This window comes from Piliocolobus tephrosceles, chromosome 17, assembly GCF_002776525.5.
Source record: "Piliocolobus tephrosceles isolate RC106 chromosome 17, ASM277652v3, whole genome shotgun sequence".
NCBI lineage: Eukaryota > Metazoa > Chordata > Mammalia > Primates > Cercopithecidae > Piliocolobus > Piliocolobus tephrosceles.
In genome coordinates, this window is record NC_045450.1 from 34,310,407 (window position 1) to 34,327,790 (window position 17,384).

The 17,384-nt window shown below is 52.0% G+C and overlaps 1 protein-coding gene across 5 annotated transcripts in view; it reads right to left on the minus strand.

Moving 5' to 3' along the window:
• The window catches only part of ZNF423 (zinc finger protein 423), a 366,017-nt gene that overhangs the window by 22,556 nt on the left and 326,077 nt on the right, over positions 1–17,384 (minus strand). For all 5 annotated transcript variants that reach the window (XM_023189610.2, XM_023189607.1, XM_023189606.1 and 2 more), the window contains 2 exons: positions 15,400–15,531; positions 13,660–13,775 (listed from right to left, as the gene is read on the minus strand). In XM_023189610.2, coding sequence (XP_023045378.1) covers positions 13,660–13,775; positions 15,400–15,531 — 248 coding nt within the window. The remainder of the gene's footprint in view (positions 1–13,659; positions 13,776–15,399; positions 15,532–17,384) is intronic.

Sequence of the window (17,384 nt, forward strand, 5' to 3'; positions counted from 1 at the left end):
TACCACCGTCCTTCACCTCCTCCTTGCCTCTTACCACCAGGGCTGCAGGCTCAGCTCGGCCACTTACCAGTTGTGGGACACGACATCAAGTGAGTGGCTTAAACTCACTGTTGAGCCTGTTTCTCCCATCTGTGAAAGAGGGACAGTGATACACGCCAACTCTGCCAATTCCACCCCAGATGTTGCCTCCTCCATATGGCCTTCCTAGGGGACCAGGCACCATGCTCAGTGATCCACAAGCATGATGCTGTATCCCCACAGTAACTCTCCAATAAGGGCACTGGCGGCCCACTGTCCAGGTGATGACAGTGAGTCACCGTGAGGGAGGTCACGTGCCCAAGGTCACATTGACAAAGCAACTCTGAGGCCCCCAGACCTCATCTCTGGCAGGTGGACGTTGACTGTGCTCCTTGTCCTTAGAAGGCCCAGGACACAGGACTGAGCCCTTCGCTGCAAAGTAGTAAAAATGAGGCAGTGCTTCCCGAGTGCTGCTAAGGACCTCAAAGCAAGCCATTCTCATGAGTACCTTCTTAGGACCTCACATGAGTGTGTCTCCTTGTCGTAAATGGGTAAACTGAGGCTCCCCATGTGGGCAGAGCTGCCAGGGCAGCAGAGCTGTGAGCCCGGGCAGCCTGACAGTAGTGTCTGTGTCTGTGTCTGGGGTCACCCCCTCAGGTCCCCAGGCCCCATGTCTTCCCATCTGAGAGGCTCCCTCTTTGTCTGAGTCAATGCAGGGCAGGGCTTTGCAGGGTGCAAACCTCTGTGGATGTGGAGCCAGTGAGGTGCCACTGCTCACAGTGTTGTCACTGTTACTAAGAAACTGAAGGCATGTGGTCCCGGCTGAGACAGCGCCGGGGAGGGGCTCGGCTCGCCGCACACACAATGGCCACCGGCCGGAGGCTCCTGGCAGCTCCCCCGTGCCCATCTGTCGAGATGGCATGGTGCCCTCTAAAGTTGGTTGGCCCCCCGCCCTAGGGCATGAATGACAGGCTCCAATGGGCAGACGGGCAGCCCGAGGCTGATTCCAAGTGCCATCTCTGCCTGGAGCTGGGCCTTGAGGGGAGGCTCCCCAGTCCCCACCTGGGCCTCCACACACTTCATTGCTCAGGCGAGCTGACCCTCAAGGCTCACGAGGGTATCTGAGCGCAGCTGGGCACAGACTTCTGTTTCAACACTACCCCTCCAGTGCCTGCTCCTCTCTGCTCCTCTGTGGTGACCAGGGAGAAGCCATTGCTCACCCAGGGCTGTCCAGACCAGCAACAGTATCATGCCCCAGGAGCTGCATGCAGCCTCCATGTCACCCTCTGGAATGCCTGCCTCGCTGGGAGGGGAGGCCCATTCAGAGACCCCTGTGCCCAGAGACCTACCCTTGGCTTCTAAGGGCTTTGAGAGTCGTCTCTGACCCCACTGCCGCAGCCCGCAGGCTGCAAACACAGGCACTTGTCCATGGGCAGCTATGTCTACATGGAGAGCCTCAGTTTACCCATCTATGACAAGGACCTCAGGCCTGAGGTCCTAAGAGGCTGCCCACATGAAGGCTTATGGTCAGGTTCCCAGTAAGCACTCAGGAAATGCTGTCTCACTTGTACTACTTTGGGGTGAGGGGCTCAGGCCTGTGCCTTGGGCCTTCTAAGGACAAGGAGTGTTGTCAGTGTCCACCCCAGCCTTCTCCCAAGGCAGACCCCAAAGTGCCAACATGGCCCCTCAGGAGACACAGCTGCCCCCAGTGGCGGCAGCAGTAATAATCATGTCAATGACAACAGTGATGACGATGATGCCACACCTTATTAGGCTGGGAACACCCTTGCCCCACTTGACAGTAAATAAACCCAGGCTTAGAGACACAGACCAACTGTGCTCGTAACACAGTAACTTACAGGGAGCAAGGGCAAAGCTCAGGCTCCATGGTTCCCCTTAATGTCACGTGGGGGCCCAACTGTGGGGCTCTGTTGTGTGTAGCACTTATGTTGTATTTAGTACATAGTATGAGTGATACGATGCAGCACTATACTATACTATACTATGTACTATACCATATTACATCATATCATATTCCACAAACACATAAGAAATATTCTGTTTGTCCTTATTAGCTTACTTTCCCCTCCCTGCAATGTGAGGGGCTTAGTCTATGCCTCTGTTTGTCTCCAGCACCTGTGCACAGCTGGCACAGATCAGGTGCTCAGTAAACACTTGCGGGCTAGACTGAGCACGTCCACACATGATTGACTGAATGAGTCAATGAACGCATTAACAGAAGGCCCACCACCTCCAGACCACAGGCAGAGCAATGACTACATGGACTGGGGCTCACCTACCTTTGACTCTGAGCCAGACCCAATGCTGGGAGCTTTTCAGTCATCACTGCCTTCAGCTCCCCCAGTACCCAACAAAGAAGGGATCTTCAATAACCCTGGTCTCCTGAAAGCAAGAAAACGCCAGTGACTTGCTCACGGTCATGGAGCTGCTTGGTGGCAGGACTGGCATCTGAGGCCAGACTGTGAGCTCCACAGCATGGGCACGGCATCGCCACAACATGTGGTCACATTCAATAGAATTCAGGCTGTGCTGGGCTCTGGTTTGCTGCCCTAGTGGGAAAGGCAGGAAGCACAAAGTGATCCTATTGGAAAAGGGCCACAATGACCCTCAGCGATCCTTATATCCTAAGTGCTACAAAGTGCTTTACACACGCGAACTCCATTTTCACAACAACCCGAGGCAGCAGGTCTTACCCCATTTAACAGATGTGGAAACTGAGCCCAGAGAAGAATAACATCTGCAATAGGAAATGATGGGCGGCAGGGCACAGTGGCTCACACCTGTAATCCCAGCACTTTGAGAGGCCGAGGCAAGTGGATCACTTGAGGTCAGGAATTCGAGACCAGCCTCGCCAACATGGCGAAACCCCCGTCTCTACTAAAAATACAAAATTAGCCAGGCCTGGTGGTGGGCAACTGTAATCCCAGCTACTCGGGAGGCTGAAACAGGAGAATCACTTGAACCCGGGAGGCAGAGATTGCAGTGAGCCAAGATCGTGTTACTACACACTCCAGCCTGGGTGACAGAGCGAGACACTGTCTCAAAAAAATAAAAAAGAAAATAATGGCGATGGGGAGACCTCGAGGGGTCAGCAGCCAGCCAAACTTTCAGCCCTCCCCAGGCTCCTGGCCTCAAAGTGACTGACTCCAGTGTGAGCAACAGGTTCTCACTCCCTGGAACCACCACTGGGTGTCAGCCAGCAACTTCAGGCCACGCCCAGCCAGCCCCTGGTCTCCCAACAGAAGTCAGGTTGACAAGGACTGGGCAATCTCTAAAGCAGGAAGGAGGAAGATGCCGCTACTCACAGAAAGCGCAGCCAAAGTCAAATGCTAAGTAATGCGCCTAGAGCACTTTTGATTTTTAATTATTATTAGTTTTAATTATCTGGCTAGATCCAACAGCAGCAGTATAAAGAGACAAGGAAATTGGCTCTTTGGTTACCCATCTTATAAGGACCAGGGATTTTAAAAATGGGCTCCCGGAATCTGTGGGTTTCCCCCTCTTTCTTTTCCTCCTTTCCTGCTTGTGTTCTCTTTCCAACTTTGTAGGAGCTCAAAAAATACGTCAACACATATGGGGAGGGAGGGAGGGAGAGATGGATGGATGGATGGATGGATGGATGGATGGATGGATGGATGGATGGATAGATGGATGGATGGATGGATGGATGGCAGGCAAAGGGTGCCTTCACTCTCCAAAAACTCACATCAGAGTGGAGAGTTTGGTGTAGACATAGTGACTTACAATCTATATTGGCAAAGGAATCAGGGGGTTAAACCAAGGGCTGGAGAAACCAAAGGAAGGACAATCAGAGAGGCTTCTCAGGGGAGGAGGCACTGGAGCTGTGCTGATGCATTAAGAGAAAGAAAGGGTACTTCCTGCAGGCGGATGGGCAGGTGTATGTGCATCTAGGAAGCCCTGTCTCGATCTCACTGGGTAGGCAATGCAAGGCCAGCCCAGGAGAATGATGCCAGAAGGCAGTGGCCGTCTGTCCTGCTTGCCCCCCTCTAGTACCTCTGCCCTTTTATTCTGTTCCGTGAATACCCCAAATCTGCTTGGGCCTCAGATACTTGGTACTGGCTCTTCCCTCTCCTGGAGGATCCCCCAGCTCTTTCCCACACTGGCTCTGCAACCTCCAGGATTCGGCTGAAATGCCAGCCTTTCCTGACCTCCCAACACACACACGCACACACACACACACAGACACACATGCACGCATACACACACGCACATACACACACCACTCTCCATCACAGTGCACCGTTTTATTGTCTTCAGAACTCACACTCTGAAATCCCCTAGTTCATATATTCACTGACTTATCATCAGCGTCTCCCAAAGCATGTCACCTCCATGAAAATAGAAACCCTGTCTCCTTGTTTCCAGCTCTGTCTCAGGCCCCTGAGGTGGCGCTGGGAGTAGGTACTCAGTAAATGGAATCAGGGCAAGGGCCGAATCAAATGTTCTCAAGAGCTAGGAAGGAAGGGTCCCAAGGGAGCTGAGATCCTGCTCCTGCCTCAGAGAGCCCTCCCTCTGGCTGGGTACCAGGACCCAGCCTGGCAGAGCCCGGCTCACCCCATCGGAAGGGCTCCGGGTTGCTTGTTAGAATACCTAGCTCTGCTTTTAATCAATTGTAATCATTTAGCTGGGAGCAGCATGATTAGGCACACACAAGCAAACAGCGTGAGCTAATCCTTTAAATGCGCCCGCTCAACGCTGGGCTGGCCGCTTTGCCACCGCGGGCCCGGCTCACAGAATCGCTTCCTGCAGCCCCTGGCTTTATCAGTGAGGGAGTCAAAATTCCAGGGCGTGGCGCTGGTCCAACACCCCAAAACTGGCTTCATCAAGGACAGGTGCGTGTGTGTGTGCACACAAACACGCGCTGTGAACTCTGATGTGCCCTGGCAGGCAGTGCCCCGCAGCTCTGAGATCCCAGAAGTTCTGTGTCTAAAAAGACATCTCTCTAGTTCAAGTTCTATTCCCCCATGATAGGACCAAGTAAGTCACAAAGGGGAGAAAGGTGGCAGCACCAGGAGCCTGAGGTCTTAGGAAGTCCCTGTCTCCATGATGACAACGAATCCTTCCTCTCCCCAAGCCCAGCCTAAGCCAAACCCATCCTGATACTCATTTGCAAGCAACAGGGTTTGCACGGTCCTGGCCTCGAGCTGCAGCCTGGCAAATGCGGCCGTGCACATCCCTGGCCCCGTGCGCGCAGGCCCCATGGTGTTCCCACCTGGGCTCACCCAGGAGCAATTTTTTTTGCATCCCCTGTTACTGCTACTTGTGCTACCTGCTTGGCCCAACTACTAAAATAGTTTCTGGGTCCCCTGACAACGAAAGCTTTTTATAGTTCAGCACTGCAGGCCTCATTTAAATCTATTAGCTCATATAAATGGCAATTTATTTAAACTTTGGAGGGTTTCTGTTTGCCTTGGTGGCAAAGACAATTCAGCTTTATATGTGGCTCTGCCATTTGTAATTGACCCTGGGCAAACTGCTTAACTTCTCAGAGCCTTAGTTTCTGTATCTGTAAAGGGGGATAAGAGTACCTTGTTTATAGGGCTGTGCTGACACAATCCATGCAAAGGGCTTAGAATGAGCCTGGCCCACAGTACAGACCTAGGGTCCAAGGGTGAAGGCTGTGAAAGTTGTCTCTTGTACAATTTCAAGGGAGCTTGTCCACTGTCTAAGTCCAGCCCCGTATGGCCGGTAAGCCGCACATGACCCTCATGCATGCATCCCCGCAGTGAGGACGAAGAATAGGAAGCTGCAAGGCTGTCAGGATGGGGAGATGGAGGCACCATCCGTGCCCAGTGTCTGTGGGCACAGAGGTGCCCATGGAGATGCAGAGACAGCTGGGCTGGTGGGCAGAGGCTGCCCCTCCCCTCAGGTTGGCTAACCGCTGGCATGGGGCCGATAGGGCCCCAGGCCTTCATCTGCTGAGGCCTGAGGCTGGGAACGCAAGGCCAACAGCTCTGACATTTGCAAGCTGTCTTGCACCCCCAGTCAAATCTACATACCACCCTTCACGGTGCCCGGACATGGCTCAGAAATAGAGGGTCCTAAGAAAAGAGCCCAGGCCAAAGGCGCTCAGAGAAGTAGAGGAAGGGGGACCCGAAGCCCCGGCCCTCTGACCCCCATTCCATGCCCTTTATGCCCCATCTCACTGCCCTGGGCACCTGGCTCCGCCCCATGCCCCAGTGTGGGGTCTCCTGTGCCCACAGCCCTGAGGCTTGGTGGGATACCACACAAGGAAGGACTTAGAGTCTCACTTTGTTCAAACTCAGGCCAGAAATCATGAAAGCAGAGCAAACTCCAAGGGGAGGGAACCCCCCAAAGCCATCTGATCCTCAAACTGCCCAGACGTCAACGTCAGTAATAACGGGCAGCGTTTGCTCTGTGCTCTGTGTGCCAGCCACTGTGCCTAGGGCCTTTTGCAGCTGAACTCTTAAGTAGGAACTACTCACACCCCTGCCTTACAGATAAGGAAACTGAGGCTTACAGCTGGTGCATGACAGAGCAAGGTTTTAAATACGGAGCTGCCCTCACAAAGACCCGGCCTCTCCCTGCTTCACTCCTGGCAGCATTTCAGACACCATGCATTGTTTGTGCACTTCTACCAACAGGGACCTCAGCACTTTCCATTTCTAGACAGTCTTCCCACACACTGCAAATGCGCAGTGTCCATCTAGGTCATACACCCCTTCCCTGGACAGCACCCTGAACTTGCTGGTTTATGTTACATGGCCCTACCCCCGGCCACAGCTCACTGGAGCAGGGTGGACAGCTGACCAGGCTCACCTACCAGATTCCCCTTTCCAGGGATCTAGCACCTGTTGCCTGAGGGCTGGCTGCCACCACGGTCACTATCTCTGGGGTTTCCTGGGTGTTCCTTCTGGCTACCCATGTCACCAATCCTCACACTAAATCCTCTCTGTTGAGCTACCTAGGGTGTCTGTCTTAGCAGAATTGACAGGAGCTGTGGAACCTTGACCATCTTCCTCCTTGTGCAGAGGAGTCCAGAAAGTCAGGCTGTAGAGAGAACAATAAAAACCAGTAAGAGGCAGAAGGCAGGGACCAGGCAGTCTTAGAGAAGACAGAGTGTTGCTGCCTTATTTAAGTGACACTTGGCTCTGGGAACAGGGCTGCCAAAAACCCAACACTGCTTCCTGCTCTTGGCATCCAAAATCCATCCATGTCCCTACAGCTTAATTTCCCTTCTAACTTGAGCCAACTCCAGGGAGTGATGCCTGAGCCATGACTATCGAAGACCAAAACCCCTGTTCTGAGTTGATGCCCACTGCCAAAATTCTTGGGACCACCTGAGGCAATGAGAACCCCTCCAGGACCCAGAGTTCTTAAAATGCTCGAAGACAACTGTCCCTGCATTTCTTCTGCAATCCATCCAAGTCTTCTCCTGGTTAAACAGACACAGGACAGATTCCTCGAGGTCAGACTGGATCCCCTATTGCCTGGGTTTTCAGGATGTGGGGTGAGCGTGGGCAAGTGTATATGTGGGCGGGGGTACAGGTATATGGACCAACCTTAGTCTCCCCTATTTTTTCCTTTTTCTCACGCTTTCGGTCATAGGATTTATTTCGTTTTGTGAAATTGAAAGCTTTAAGCTATAACAAAATGAGAGAAAAACTTTTTTTTGTTCATTGTTAGATCAGGCCAGTTAATGGTGAGTTTCTTGGTAATATCCTTTCTCCACCCTGTGGCTTCGATGTTATCACTTGGGCTACTTCAACTCTGTGACTGGTTGTTGTTACTACTGCTGTCTTCTGAGATAGATCTGCTGCTTACTGTTCCCGCTTTGCTCCAAAATCTCTTCATTTTATTCCATTTAAGACTAACAATAGCAATTAAAATGAGCAAAGGTAAAAAAAAAAATGTAGAAGCTGAGGAAAAGACCATTGTTTTTAGGAGCAGCACATCGTTTTGGAAACAAGGGTACACTGTTTTCTACCATAAGCCAAAATCCATCATCAATACTTCCTCCTGGTGATGATATCACCAGCTCACAATCTGGAGGAGCGTAACCAGGATCACACCGACAATGGAAAAGTTCATTGCAAGCCCCATTCTCTCCGCAATTTGTGTTATGTCTTGTTATATTTATGTCACTAAGATATTTGCATGCTCAGAATCTACATACCCTGTGTTGACCACATGCAGTTATAGCTTCTGCATAGATCCCCCATTGTTTTGAACTATTTCTTGCATGTGCAGACACACACACATGACCCTCAAGGTAACTATATTGTATATCAAAGTCTGTCACTGGTACTGGTTCTGAATGTGTCCAGTGATAAACAATCTTTCCACAAAGAATATCATAAAAATGACAATGAGAACCACAGTTTCCAAATTTGTCATTCAGAAAATTCACTTTTTCTGTACACAGAACACTAGCAGACTTATAAAATTTTCCAAATAACTGTGCACACTGTCTATCCCTATCTCTGCACACTCCTATAAAGCAATATCTAGTCGTATTATTGCCGTATTCTATATCAGCAGCTTTCATATCAGGTACACAAAACTCAGATGTTCCATGGCAAAAAAAAAAAAAAAAAAAGTCTCCTCTATTTCCTTTTCTTCCCCCCAACTCTGACCTGCAGCCACTGACAACTACTGGTCTGTTTTCTATTATGATATATTTTTGCCTTTTTCCAGAATGTCATGTCAATAAAACCATACATCATGGAACCTTTTGAGTCTGGCTTTTGTCATGTGGCATTAGAGATTTATCCATGGCGCCAGGGACAGTGGCTCACGCCTGTAATTCCAACACTCTGGGAAGCCAAGGCGTGAGGACTGCTTGAGCTCAGGAGTTTGAGACCAGCCTGGGCAATACTGTGAGACCCCATCTCTAAAAATAAAACTTAAAGTTAATAAAGTATCTGGGTGTGGTGGTGTGTACCTACAGTCCCAGCTACTCAGGAAGCTGAGGTGAAAGGATGACATGAGCCCTGGAGGTTGAGGCTGCAGTGAGCCATGATCACACTCCTGCACTCCAGCCTGAGTGACAGGGCCAGACTCTGTCACTTAAAACAACAACAACAACAACAACAACAAAAAAAAAAAAAACAAGATTCATTCACATTGTTACATGTATCTGCAATTGTCTTTTACTGCTGAGAATGCACACATAACCTGTATGAATGTAACATATGACCCCATCTGTTACCCATCCTCCAAATAAGGGACAACGAGGGGGCCTCCGGTTTGGAGCCATGACAAAGCTGCTATCATCATTCATGTAGAGGTATTGGTGTGAGTGTAAATTTTCCTTTTTCTTGGGTAAACACTAAGAGTGGGATTACTGGGTCTTATGGTAAATGAACGTTTATAAGAAACTGACAAATATTTTATCACATGGCCATACCATCTCGCACTGCCCCCGGGAATTTGTGAGAGTTCTGATCCCATCCTCACCAACTCTCAGCATTGTAAGTTTTTCGTTTATGTGGGTGGCATCGGGCTATGGTTTTCACTTGCCCTTCCCTAATGACTAATGATGTTCATTTTCTTTGGTGAGACATCTGCCAGAAGATTTTTACTCTTTTTTTAGTTGTTCTGTGTCCCCTCTTATTATGGAGTTTTGAGAGTTCTTTGTATAGTCTGGATACAAGTGCTTTATTCGATAGCTGATTTGCAAATATTTTTGCCCAGTCTGTGACTTTTCATTCTCTTAACCACGTCTTTCAAAAGCAAACTTCTTACATTTTGATTCAGGGTGTAAATCAGATAATATCTGTCCTCTGCTTGGTTTCCCATCACGATGGAGATAAAATCCAAAGTCCTTCACTGTCCTGAAAACCTTGCCATGATCTGGGCTCCACTGCCTCTGCCCCAATTCACTGTGCTTCAGCTGCACTCTGCCTTCTGTCATCCTAGCCCTGGCAGCCAATGGCCACAGGGCCTTTGCACTCACAGCTCTCTTCCACACAATCCTGCCTTCATGCCATCGGGCCTCAGCTTGCATGCCACCTCCTCAGGGAGGCCTTCCCTGACCACACTTACCAAGGAATGTCGGACTTCAATCCCCCAGCATGCTCTAGCCCATTATCTGGTTTTATTTTTTTCATGTCATTGGCTCTTACTGGAAAGTGCTCATCAATCTCCTAGAATGGGGACCCCATGGGTATTTCTTCATCTTTTTGCCACTGTTTTCTTAGGTGCTAGAAACAGGGCCTGGCACATCATGGGACCTCCACATACTTGCTTCAAACAAATGAATAGGAAAGCTAGTTCCCTCTCGTGTTCCTAATCATTCTATTGTAAATTTGCAAGAGTTTGTCCAAACTCCTTTGAATTAATCTCAGTCTTTTGGGCAGAGCTCTCCGAACTTGGAATCAAAGAGGACTCTTACCTCCCTCATACTGGCAACCGTGCTCCTGTTAAAGCTTCCTACGAAAACACTACGTTTGGAGGGAGACATGTCAATGTTGACAGAGACTAAGCCTGTCGTGATTTAATTCTACCTCCTGTGCTTCTATTCCTGCAGCAGCACTTCCCGGTCCTGCAGTGAGCTCAATCCTAAGCCTGGAATCTTCTCAAGACCTCTCAGCCCATAGTCCCTTGTGCCTGCAAATACCAGGTTCCCAGAATGTCTGTGCATGACCTCAAACTAAACATGGCCACAAGAAACCAGCAAGGGTAGAACTCTAGCTGGCCTTGCCTCCCACTGCCCCACCCAAACCCCCAGCTCGTTCCAAGAAACAGCACACTTGCCTGTTCCACCCAACCAGGGCTTTCCAGCTCCAGCTTCTGTGTAGGGACAACGAACACTCCAATGCCTGAAAAACCCTCCTCTCAAAGAACCAGAAAATTACTATTCAAGTTACTTAACGAGAGCTATTATTTGCATAGATTTGGCATTGCCACAACACTTCCATATTTAAACAGTCTATAATTAAAATCATTAATTGCAGAAAATAGTGACTCGTTAAGGTTGTAATTTAGCAGTTTCTCAGTATTTGAGGATCTGACTTAAAGGTTAATGGGATGACCCAGGAAACCACCAGCTGACATGAACCATTCTCAGGTGAAGTGTGGCCCACAGCTCGAGATAGGTGGGATCGAAGCGAGATCCAGATTGAAAGCAGCAGCTTCCCACCACCTCTGTGCTTATGAGCTAGGCGCCCAGTCTGGTGACACTGATGAAGCTCAAAAACGTCAGGATGGGAAACCTTCTCTGGGAATAAACTTAAGGCCAACAGAGAAGAGACCTCCTGGCATTTGGACAATACAGGGAGCCAGGCAGGAGCTGAGCAAGTCCGAAGCGTAAATAAATCGTAGTTTATATGCACTAATGGGTTTAAAAGAGGCCTGACCTGTTGGATTATAGAAAGCTTCCTCTCTCAGGGGACCCAGGCCTATTTTGACAGCTGAGCCAAGCAGGTAAGGCAGGTAGGATAAGGCGGCTGCATGGACTGCACTTGGGAGAAGGTGCACATCCAGCACACGAGCAGGGAGGCTTCCTGGATGGCACCAACACCCCATACATCCTAAGCACAGAGACATCGGCTCAGTTTGTGGATCAATGGGGAGACAGCAGTGGCATGGTCACATTCACTAGCTCAGTGGTGGCCTTTTGGAAGTGGAACCCCCTCTCTGGGCCGGGTCTGTATAATTGGTTTCATAACTCTGTCCCACACTGTGACAATGGGATAAAGGCCTCATGTACAATACACATATTTATGAGCACCCTAAGCACGAAAAGAAGCAGGCTTTCCACCACACCAGCTGCATGCTCCTCGGGGCCAGCCCTGAGCTCAGCCTGCCCAGCCCTGGCATGGCGCCAGCCTATGGAAACAGGACTTGACCATCGAACGGTGAATCCCGCCGGCCCCTACATCCTCCAAGGGCCTGTTTGCATGTCCTCCAGGCAACAGCCACCAACAGCTGTGCAGACAGGCAGGCCCAGGCCTGGCAGTGTGGGTGGGCCGCAGCACAGTAAGAAGGGGGCCCCCTACAACAGGCCACAGCTGTGCCCCTCTAGCCCCAGAGATGGGGGCACCACTGTGGTCATTCAAGTGACTCTGCACAGGGTGAGTGGCCCCAGCCTTGTAACCTGGGTGGCTTGGAGACTGCTGCATGCAGGTGCAGCAGTGGCATGGGGATGAGGGAGGGTGCTGCTGGGTGTGGGGGGTCTGTCCTGGGGGGCCAAACCGGTGTGTGTGAGTCCTTAGGGCTCTCTTCTCCTTCCAGGCAGAGGGTGGAATTCCCTGCCTCACCCACTTTGAGGGTGGGCATGCCCGCGGGGATTACTCTAGTCAATCCAGTGTGAGAGAAGGTGGCATGCATCATTTCTGAGGGGAAACTTGAAGAGCTGGTGCAGAAGTCACCATCTCCCTCTTCTCCCTGCCTCAGTGACTACGGAAACGGGGATGCACATGGACCCTCCGTGGGCCCAGGTCACTGAGTAATATCATGAACAGAGTCCCTTCCCCATCACCTGCTTGGATATGTCATGGGCAACAAATAAACCTTTTGTTGTGGACGGAGAGACCAAGAGGACGTTTATTATTGCAGCCTAACCTACCCGTATCCTTCCCGACGGGCCCATTCTTGGTACGCGACATTTCGGCATGTCCGTCTGTGTGTATGTGTGATCTATCTGTGGACGTGAGTGTGGTCCTTCTTTTGGGGGTGCAGTGTTGTGCTGTGCTGCATGTGTGTGGTATTCCTCAGTGTGGGTGCTGTGTTATTCTTTGTAAGTGACATTTCTGGGCATATGCACTGTGATAGGAACTGTGTGTATGCACCTTCCCTTTGTGTGTGTGATGCTATAGTCCAGGTACAGTGAATGTGAGATTTTTCTCTGTGTGTGCTGTATTTCTGGTGGGCATGTGATCTCTCCAGTGTTACAAGAATTTTTTGCAAAATCCAGTGGGAGAGAAAGCAGTTTCACTTGGGCACAGATCTTGCTCCTTGGAAAAACCAGTAACAGGTGAGAAGGGGCCCCATGGGATTCCAAGGGAGGCAGCTGCGAATGCCTGGGAAGACCGTCGCAGCAGCTTCCTTTCCCAAGGTCTTCTCAGCTACCACAGGCTGGGGATGAGGATGCAAGGAAGCTGGCTGAGGCCCCTGGCCCTTGCCTGAGGGCCACATTGGTCTCAGGACCTCTGGTGACTGCCTCCAATTTGGGGCAACTGGGCACCACTACTCTTACTTTTCTGGCTTTTCTGGGCAAAGCTGGAGGCTCCAAAGCCCCAGACCTAACTCCTGTCCCCACACAGCCCCAGCACCCAGCCACAGAGACATCAGGAGCTACTAGCCACAGAACCAAACTCAGTCAAAGATCATTTTACAATAGAGGTAGGGAAATGGAATCCCCAAGAGCAGACAGGACTTGCCACGAAACACCTCAAATGTAAGCTTCTGACTCCTGCTCTGGGCTTAGCCGGTGGCAGTTGGTTCTTTTGAGAACGCTGGGCTGGCAGAGGCCAGGGGGCTGACACTCCATGCCTGCCAGCCAGGAGGTCAGTCCCTGATTGCAGACCTGGCAGCATAAGACGCCACCATCTTGCCTTAACCCTGAGACCCTCGGTGCTGACAGGGGAACCGAGGACCATCAGGCAGCGTGGTGCAGCGGATGTGGGCACCCACCTGCAGCTCAGTCTGGAAGAAGAACTTCTGAGGGCACTGCGAGCAGTCGTAGATCTTGTCCTCCTGCCCGTGCACGGCAAAGATGTGCTGCTGCAACTTGTTGGCCTGGACAAAGACTAGACACAGACACGGCCGTCACGGCCAAGCTCAGGACACCAGCCCAGCCTCTTGTGGCAGCTGCCCCCACAACACTCGCAGGCAGGGATCACTGTGGTGTAGGCACAGTCAGCCAAATAGTGGGCTACTGGGAGCATTCTAGCACCTACTAGAGGAGGCTCGAGTTAGATAAGCTGAGCTCTGGTACTTAGTGGCTGTGCAACCTTGGGTAAGTCACTTAACCTCTCTGGTCTCCATTTCCTCACTCAAAAAATGAAGATTATAGTATGTCCCTGGCTGGAGGCTGGGAGGATCAAATGGGTTAATACTGATAAAGTGCTTAAAAGATGGCCTGCCACAGACAAATGAATGTTGTCCTCCTCATCCCTGTCATCAACAACCAGACACCTACGGGGCGAGCTCCTTGAACCTCTCTCAGGCCTGTAGGACAGGTGCTATTATCCCCATTTTATACAAGAAAAAACTGAAGTGCCAGGAATGTTAAATGGCTTGTCCAGGGTCCCACCACTAGCAAGTGGCAGAGCCTAGACTTGAATTAAATAAGCTCAGCGCAGGGTCTTGTACAAGAAGTTGCTCAACCAACACAAATTCCTATTTTTATTGTTGTCAGCATCCTTGGGCCCCCACACAGAGGCCCCCGTGTCCTGGGTCGGCAGACGGGCAGCTGGGGCCCCTCAGTGCCAGCCTCAGAGTGTGACAGTGACAGATGGGTGGGGGCTCCTGAGATGAGGGGGAAGAAGGCATCAGGGTGCTCAGGGACTCTTGGGAGCCCCAGGGGTGTGTGTTTGGGGGATTTGCCCCAGATTGGACACCCCTGGGCCTGGCATGGAGCAGGTCTGGCCCTGGCTTCCTGGTGGCAGGAGTCCCGAGGTGGCCCCGGCCCTGGGCGCACACAGGAGGCAGCCCAGAGCAGCTGTGTGTCTGGGAGGTGAGCACTTCTGAGATACCCTCCCGCCAGGCGTCCTCCCCAGGGTGGGCTCCCTGCCGTGGCAGACAGCAGATGTCGGGGGAGGCAGGGAAGGCCAGGCTCTCCCACGCACACCGGCTGCCATCTGGGCAGCAGGAGGGGGCCAGCAGAGCCCCTGAGACTTGCCTCGGGCTGGGACAGCCATTCGCCTGGGCCGGCAGCCAGTCCGGGGGCTGGGGACTTGGCCGGCAGAGCTGCCCTTGACCCCTGCATCCTGGAGAACGGATGGGAGCTAGGTAGGCCAGGGAAGAGGGGGAACAAGGAGTATGTGAAGCTGGGAGCCCCAGCAGTGCTGAATAGAGCTCAAGGCCCAGGGAGACAATCACAGGGCCTGGGAGGGGAAAACTGCAGCAGAGGGTTGAGGCTGCGTTGGACAAAGGGCTTCTAGCCGCTGTGTGCAGAGGGCAAGGAGAGGGTGCCAACCAGCCTGCTGATGAGGAGAAGCCAGAGAGCACTGAAGGAAGGCTTGTGTCAGCTCTGAACTGAGAGACGTGGGGCAAAGGGCTGTTAATCCCTCAGGGTATCCCCCATGGAGTCCTGGACTATAACAGGCCTGCCAAGGAAAGAGGAAGAGCACACGCTGGGATCCCGCAACAACAGGGCAGGGCTCCTGCGTCCATCTCTCTCCCCCGAGGGGCACACATTGGGTACCTTACCTGTGAAACACACAGGGCATTTGAAGGTGCCGCCCATGCCCTCGAAGCTGTGCTCAATGAGGTGACAGAGGAGCTTGGCCGGGGAGTCGAACATCTGGTTGCACAGCTTACACTCGTGGTTGATGCCTTCCTCTGAAAGGAAAACCCGTGACCAGTCAGTGACTAGGATGCCATGTCCCCCAGACAGGTGCCCACAAGGCCTCCCATAGACCCCAGGGCTAATCCCCCTCCAATCCCCAGCACCAGGCTTGGTGAGGGGACCGCAGACACCAAGACTCATCCTGGCTTCACGTGGCCTCACCCCTAGAGGCTTACAGACCCCAGAGGACCGGCTCCAAATATCTGGCCCTTGGAGGTGCCATTTGCTGTGATTTCTCTTGCTGATCAAGCAGCCAGGTGTGCAGGCCATGGTCAACAGCTTTAGTCCCAAGACTGGGTCACTGTGCAGAGGCACCCAACTTGAGGTACCAGATGGAGAAGGTGGTCCAACCAGGATTTTAAAATTCCAATCAAGTATTTATTGAGCATGTACTACGTGCCAGGAACTTCGCTCTAAGGATTCTTTAGGCAACTAAACAAATCATGTCTCTGCCCCCATTCTGGTAGTGGGGTAGACAGATGATAAACAAAACCATCAGCACATAATGCAGTGTCAGGAGGTGATGTGAATACATGGTGAGAGCACTCTAGGAGATGGGTGGGGGCAGGGCCCTGAGGTGGGTCCACGCCGTGCTGGGCAGGCTTAAAGGCCAGCATGGGAACAGAGTGCCTGAGCTCGGAGGGCCAGGAGTGAGGTCAGAGAGGCCAAAGGGATGCACAAGAAGGGTCTTGTCAGCCCCGGAGGACTTTGGAATTTTACTTCGAGAGTGATGGGCAGCACGGAAGATACTGCACCAAACGCTCTTTTTATCTGCTTTTCTTTTATCTGCTTTTCTTTTAAACAAATGGTCTATGCAGTGGATGATGGACAATGGGCAAACTCGCCATCCTGCTTCAGACCAGAACACAGCTCCTCCATCTCCCCACCTGGAAGGCGCTGAGACCCCAAACCTTCACCCAAAGGCGCCAGAGGACACACAGCGCCTGAGCACCAGCCTTGCCAGCATCGAGGAGGCTCAGAGCCCTGGTGTCCTCGCCCACAATCGAGCAGCACCAGGTTCAAATCCTGGCTCCTCAGCCCCACACAGCATGCTGTGGGCACCAGCTCATGTGCAGTAAGATGGGGACAACCTGTCCTCCCTGCCTCCCGGGCTGCAAGAGGACAGAGGGGCCCAGGGGTCAGTGGTGGGGATGGGGAATCCCCTGGTTTGAGCCTCACATCACCTGGGGTTGGAATCCAGTCCGGACCCTTACTGGGTGATCTTAGGCAAGTCACACAACCTCTCTGTACCACAGTTTCCTCTGTCTGAAACACTCCATCACAGCTTTTCTCTTATAGTTGCTATGAGAATTAAGTGAGCTAATACACGCACAGGGGTCTGGAACAGACCCTGGCACATAGCAAGTGCTCAATAAATGTTTACTGCCTGGCATGTCAGTGTTGGTGAGAGTATTATCTGGGACAACCAAGGACATGGGGTCCCCTTGGGGCTCCCCCAGGGAACCAGCCTCACTGAAGGCGCCAGGTGCTCTGATTTGCCCTTAAAGGCAAGAATTAGGTAGCAGAGGGGTTCTGCCGGTGGCAAGACATGAACACAGATGGGCTGAGGCTTCTGGCGAGTCCCTGGGTCCCCAGGCCCTGGCAGGGGCTGGCAGAGACAGCAGGCATTCCCCCCGGCCCAGCCATCCCCCGCAACCCCCGGCACCCCACCGCAGAGGCGCACACACACACGTGCACACACAGGTGGGCCTGCCCCACATAGCCCACTGGCTGGAATCTACCGGGTGTTTGTCATGCCCCTGGAGCCCTGGCAACTAGGCCACATACACCCGACAGAGACTCAAACAGATCTTCCATTTATACTAGCGGAAAAGGAATTCATTGA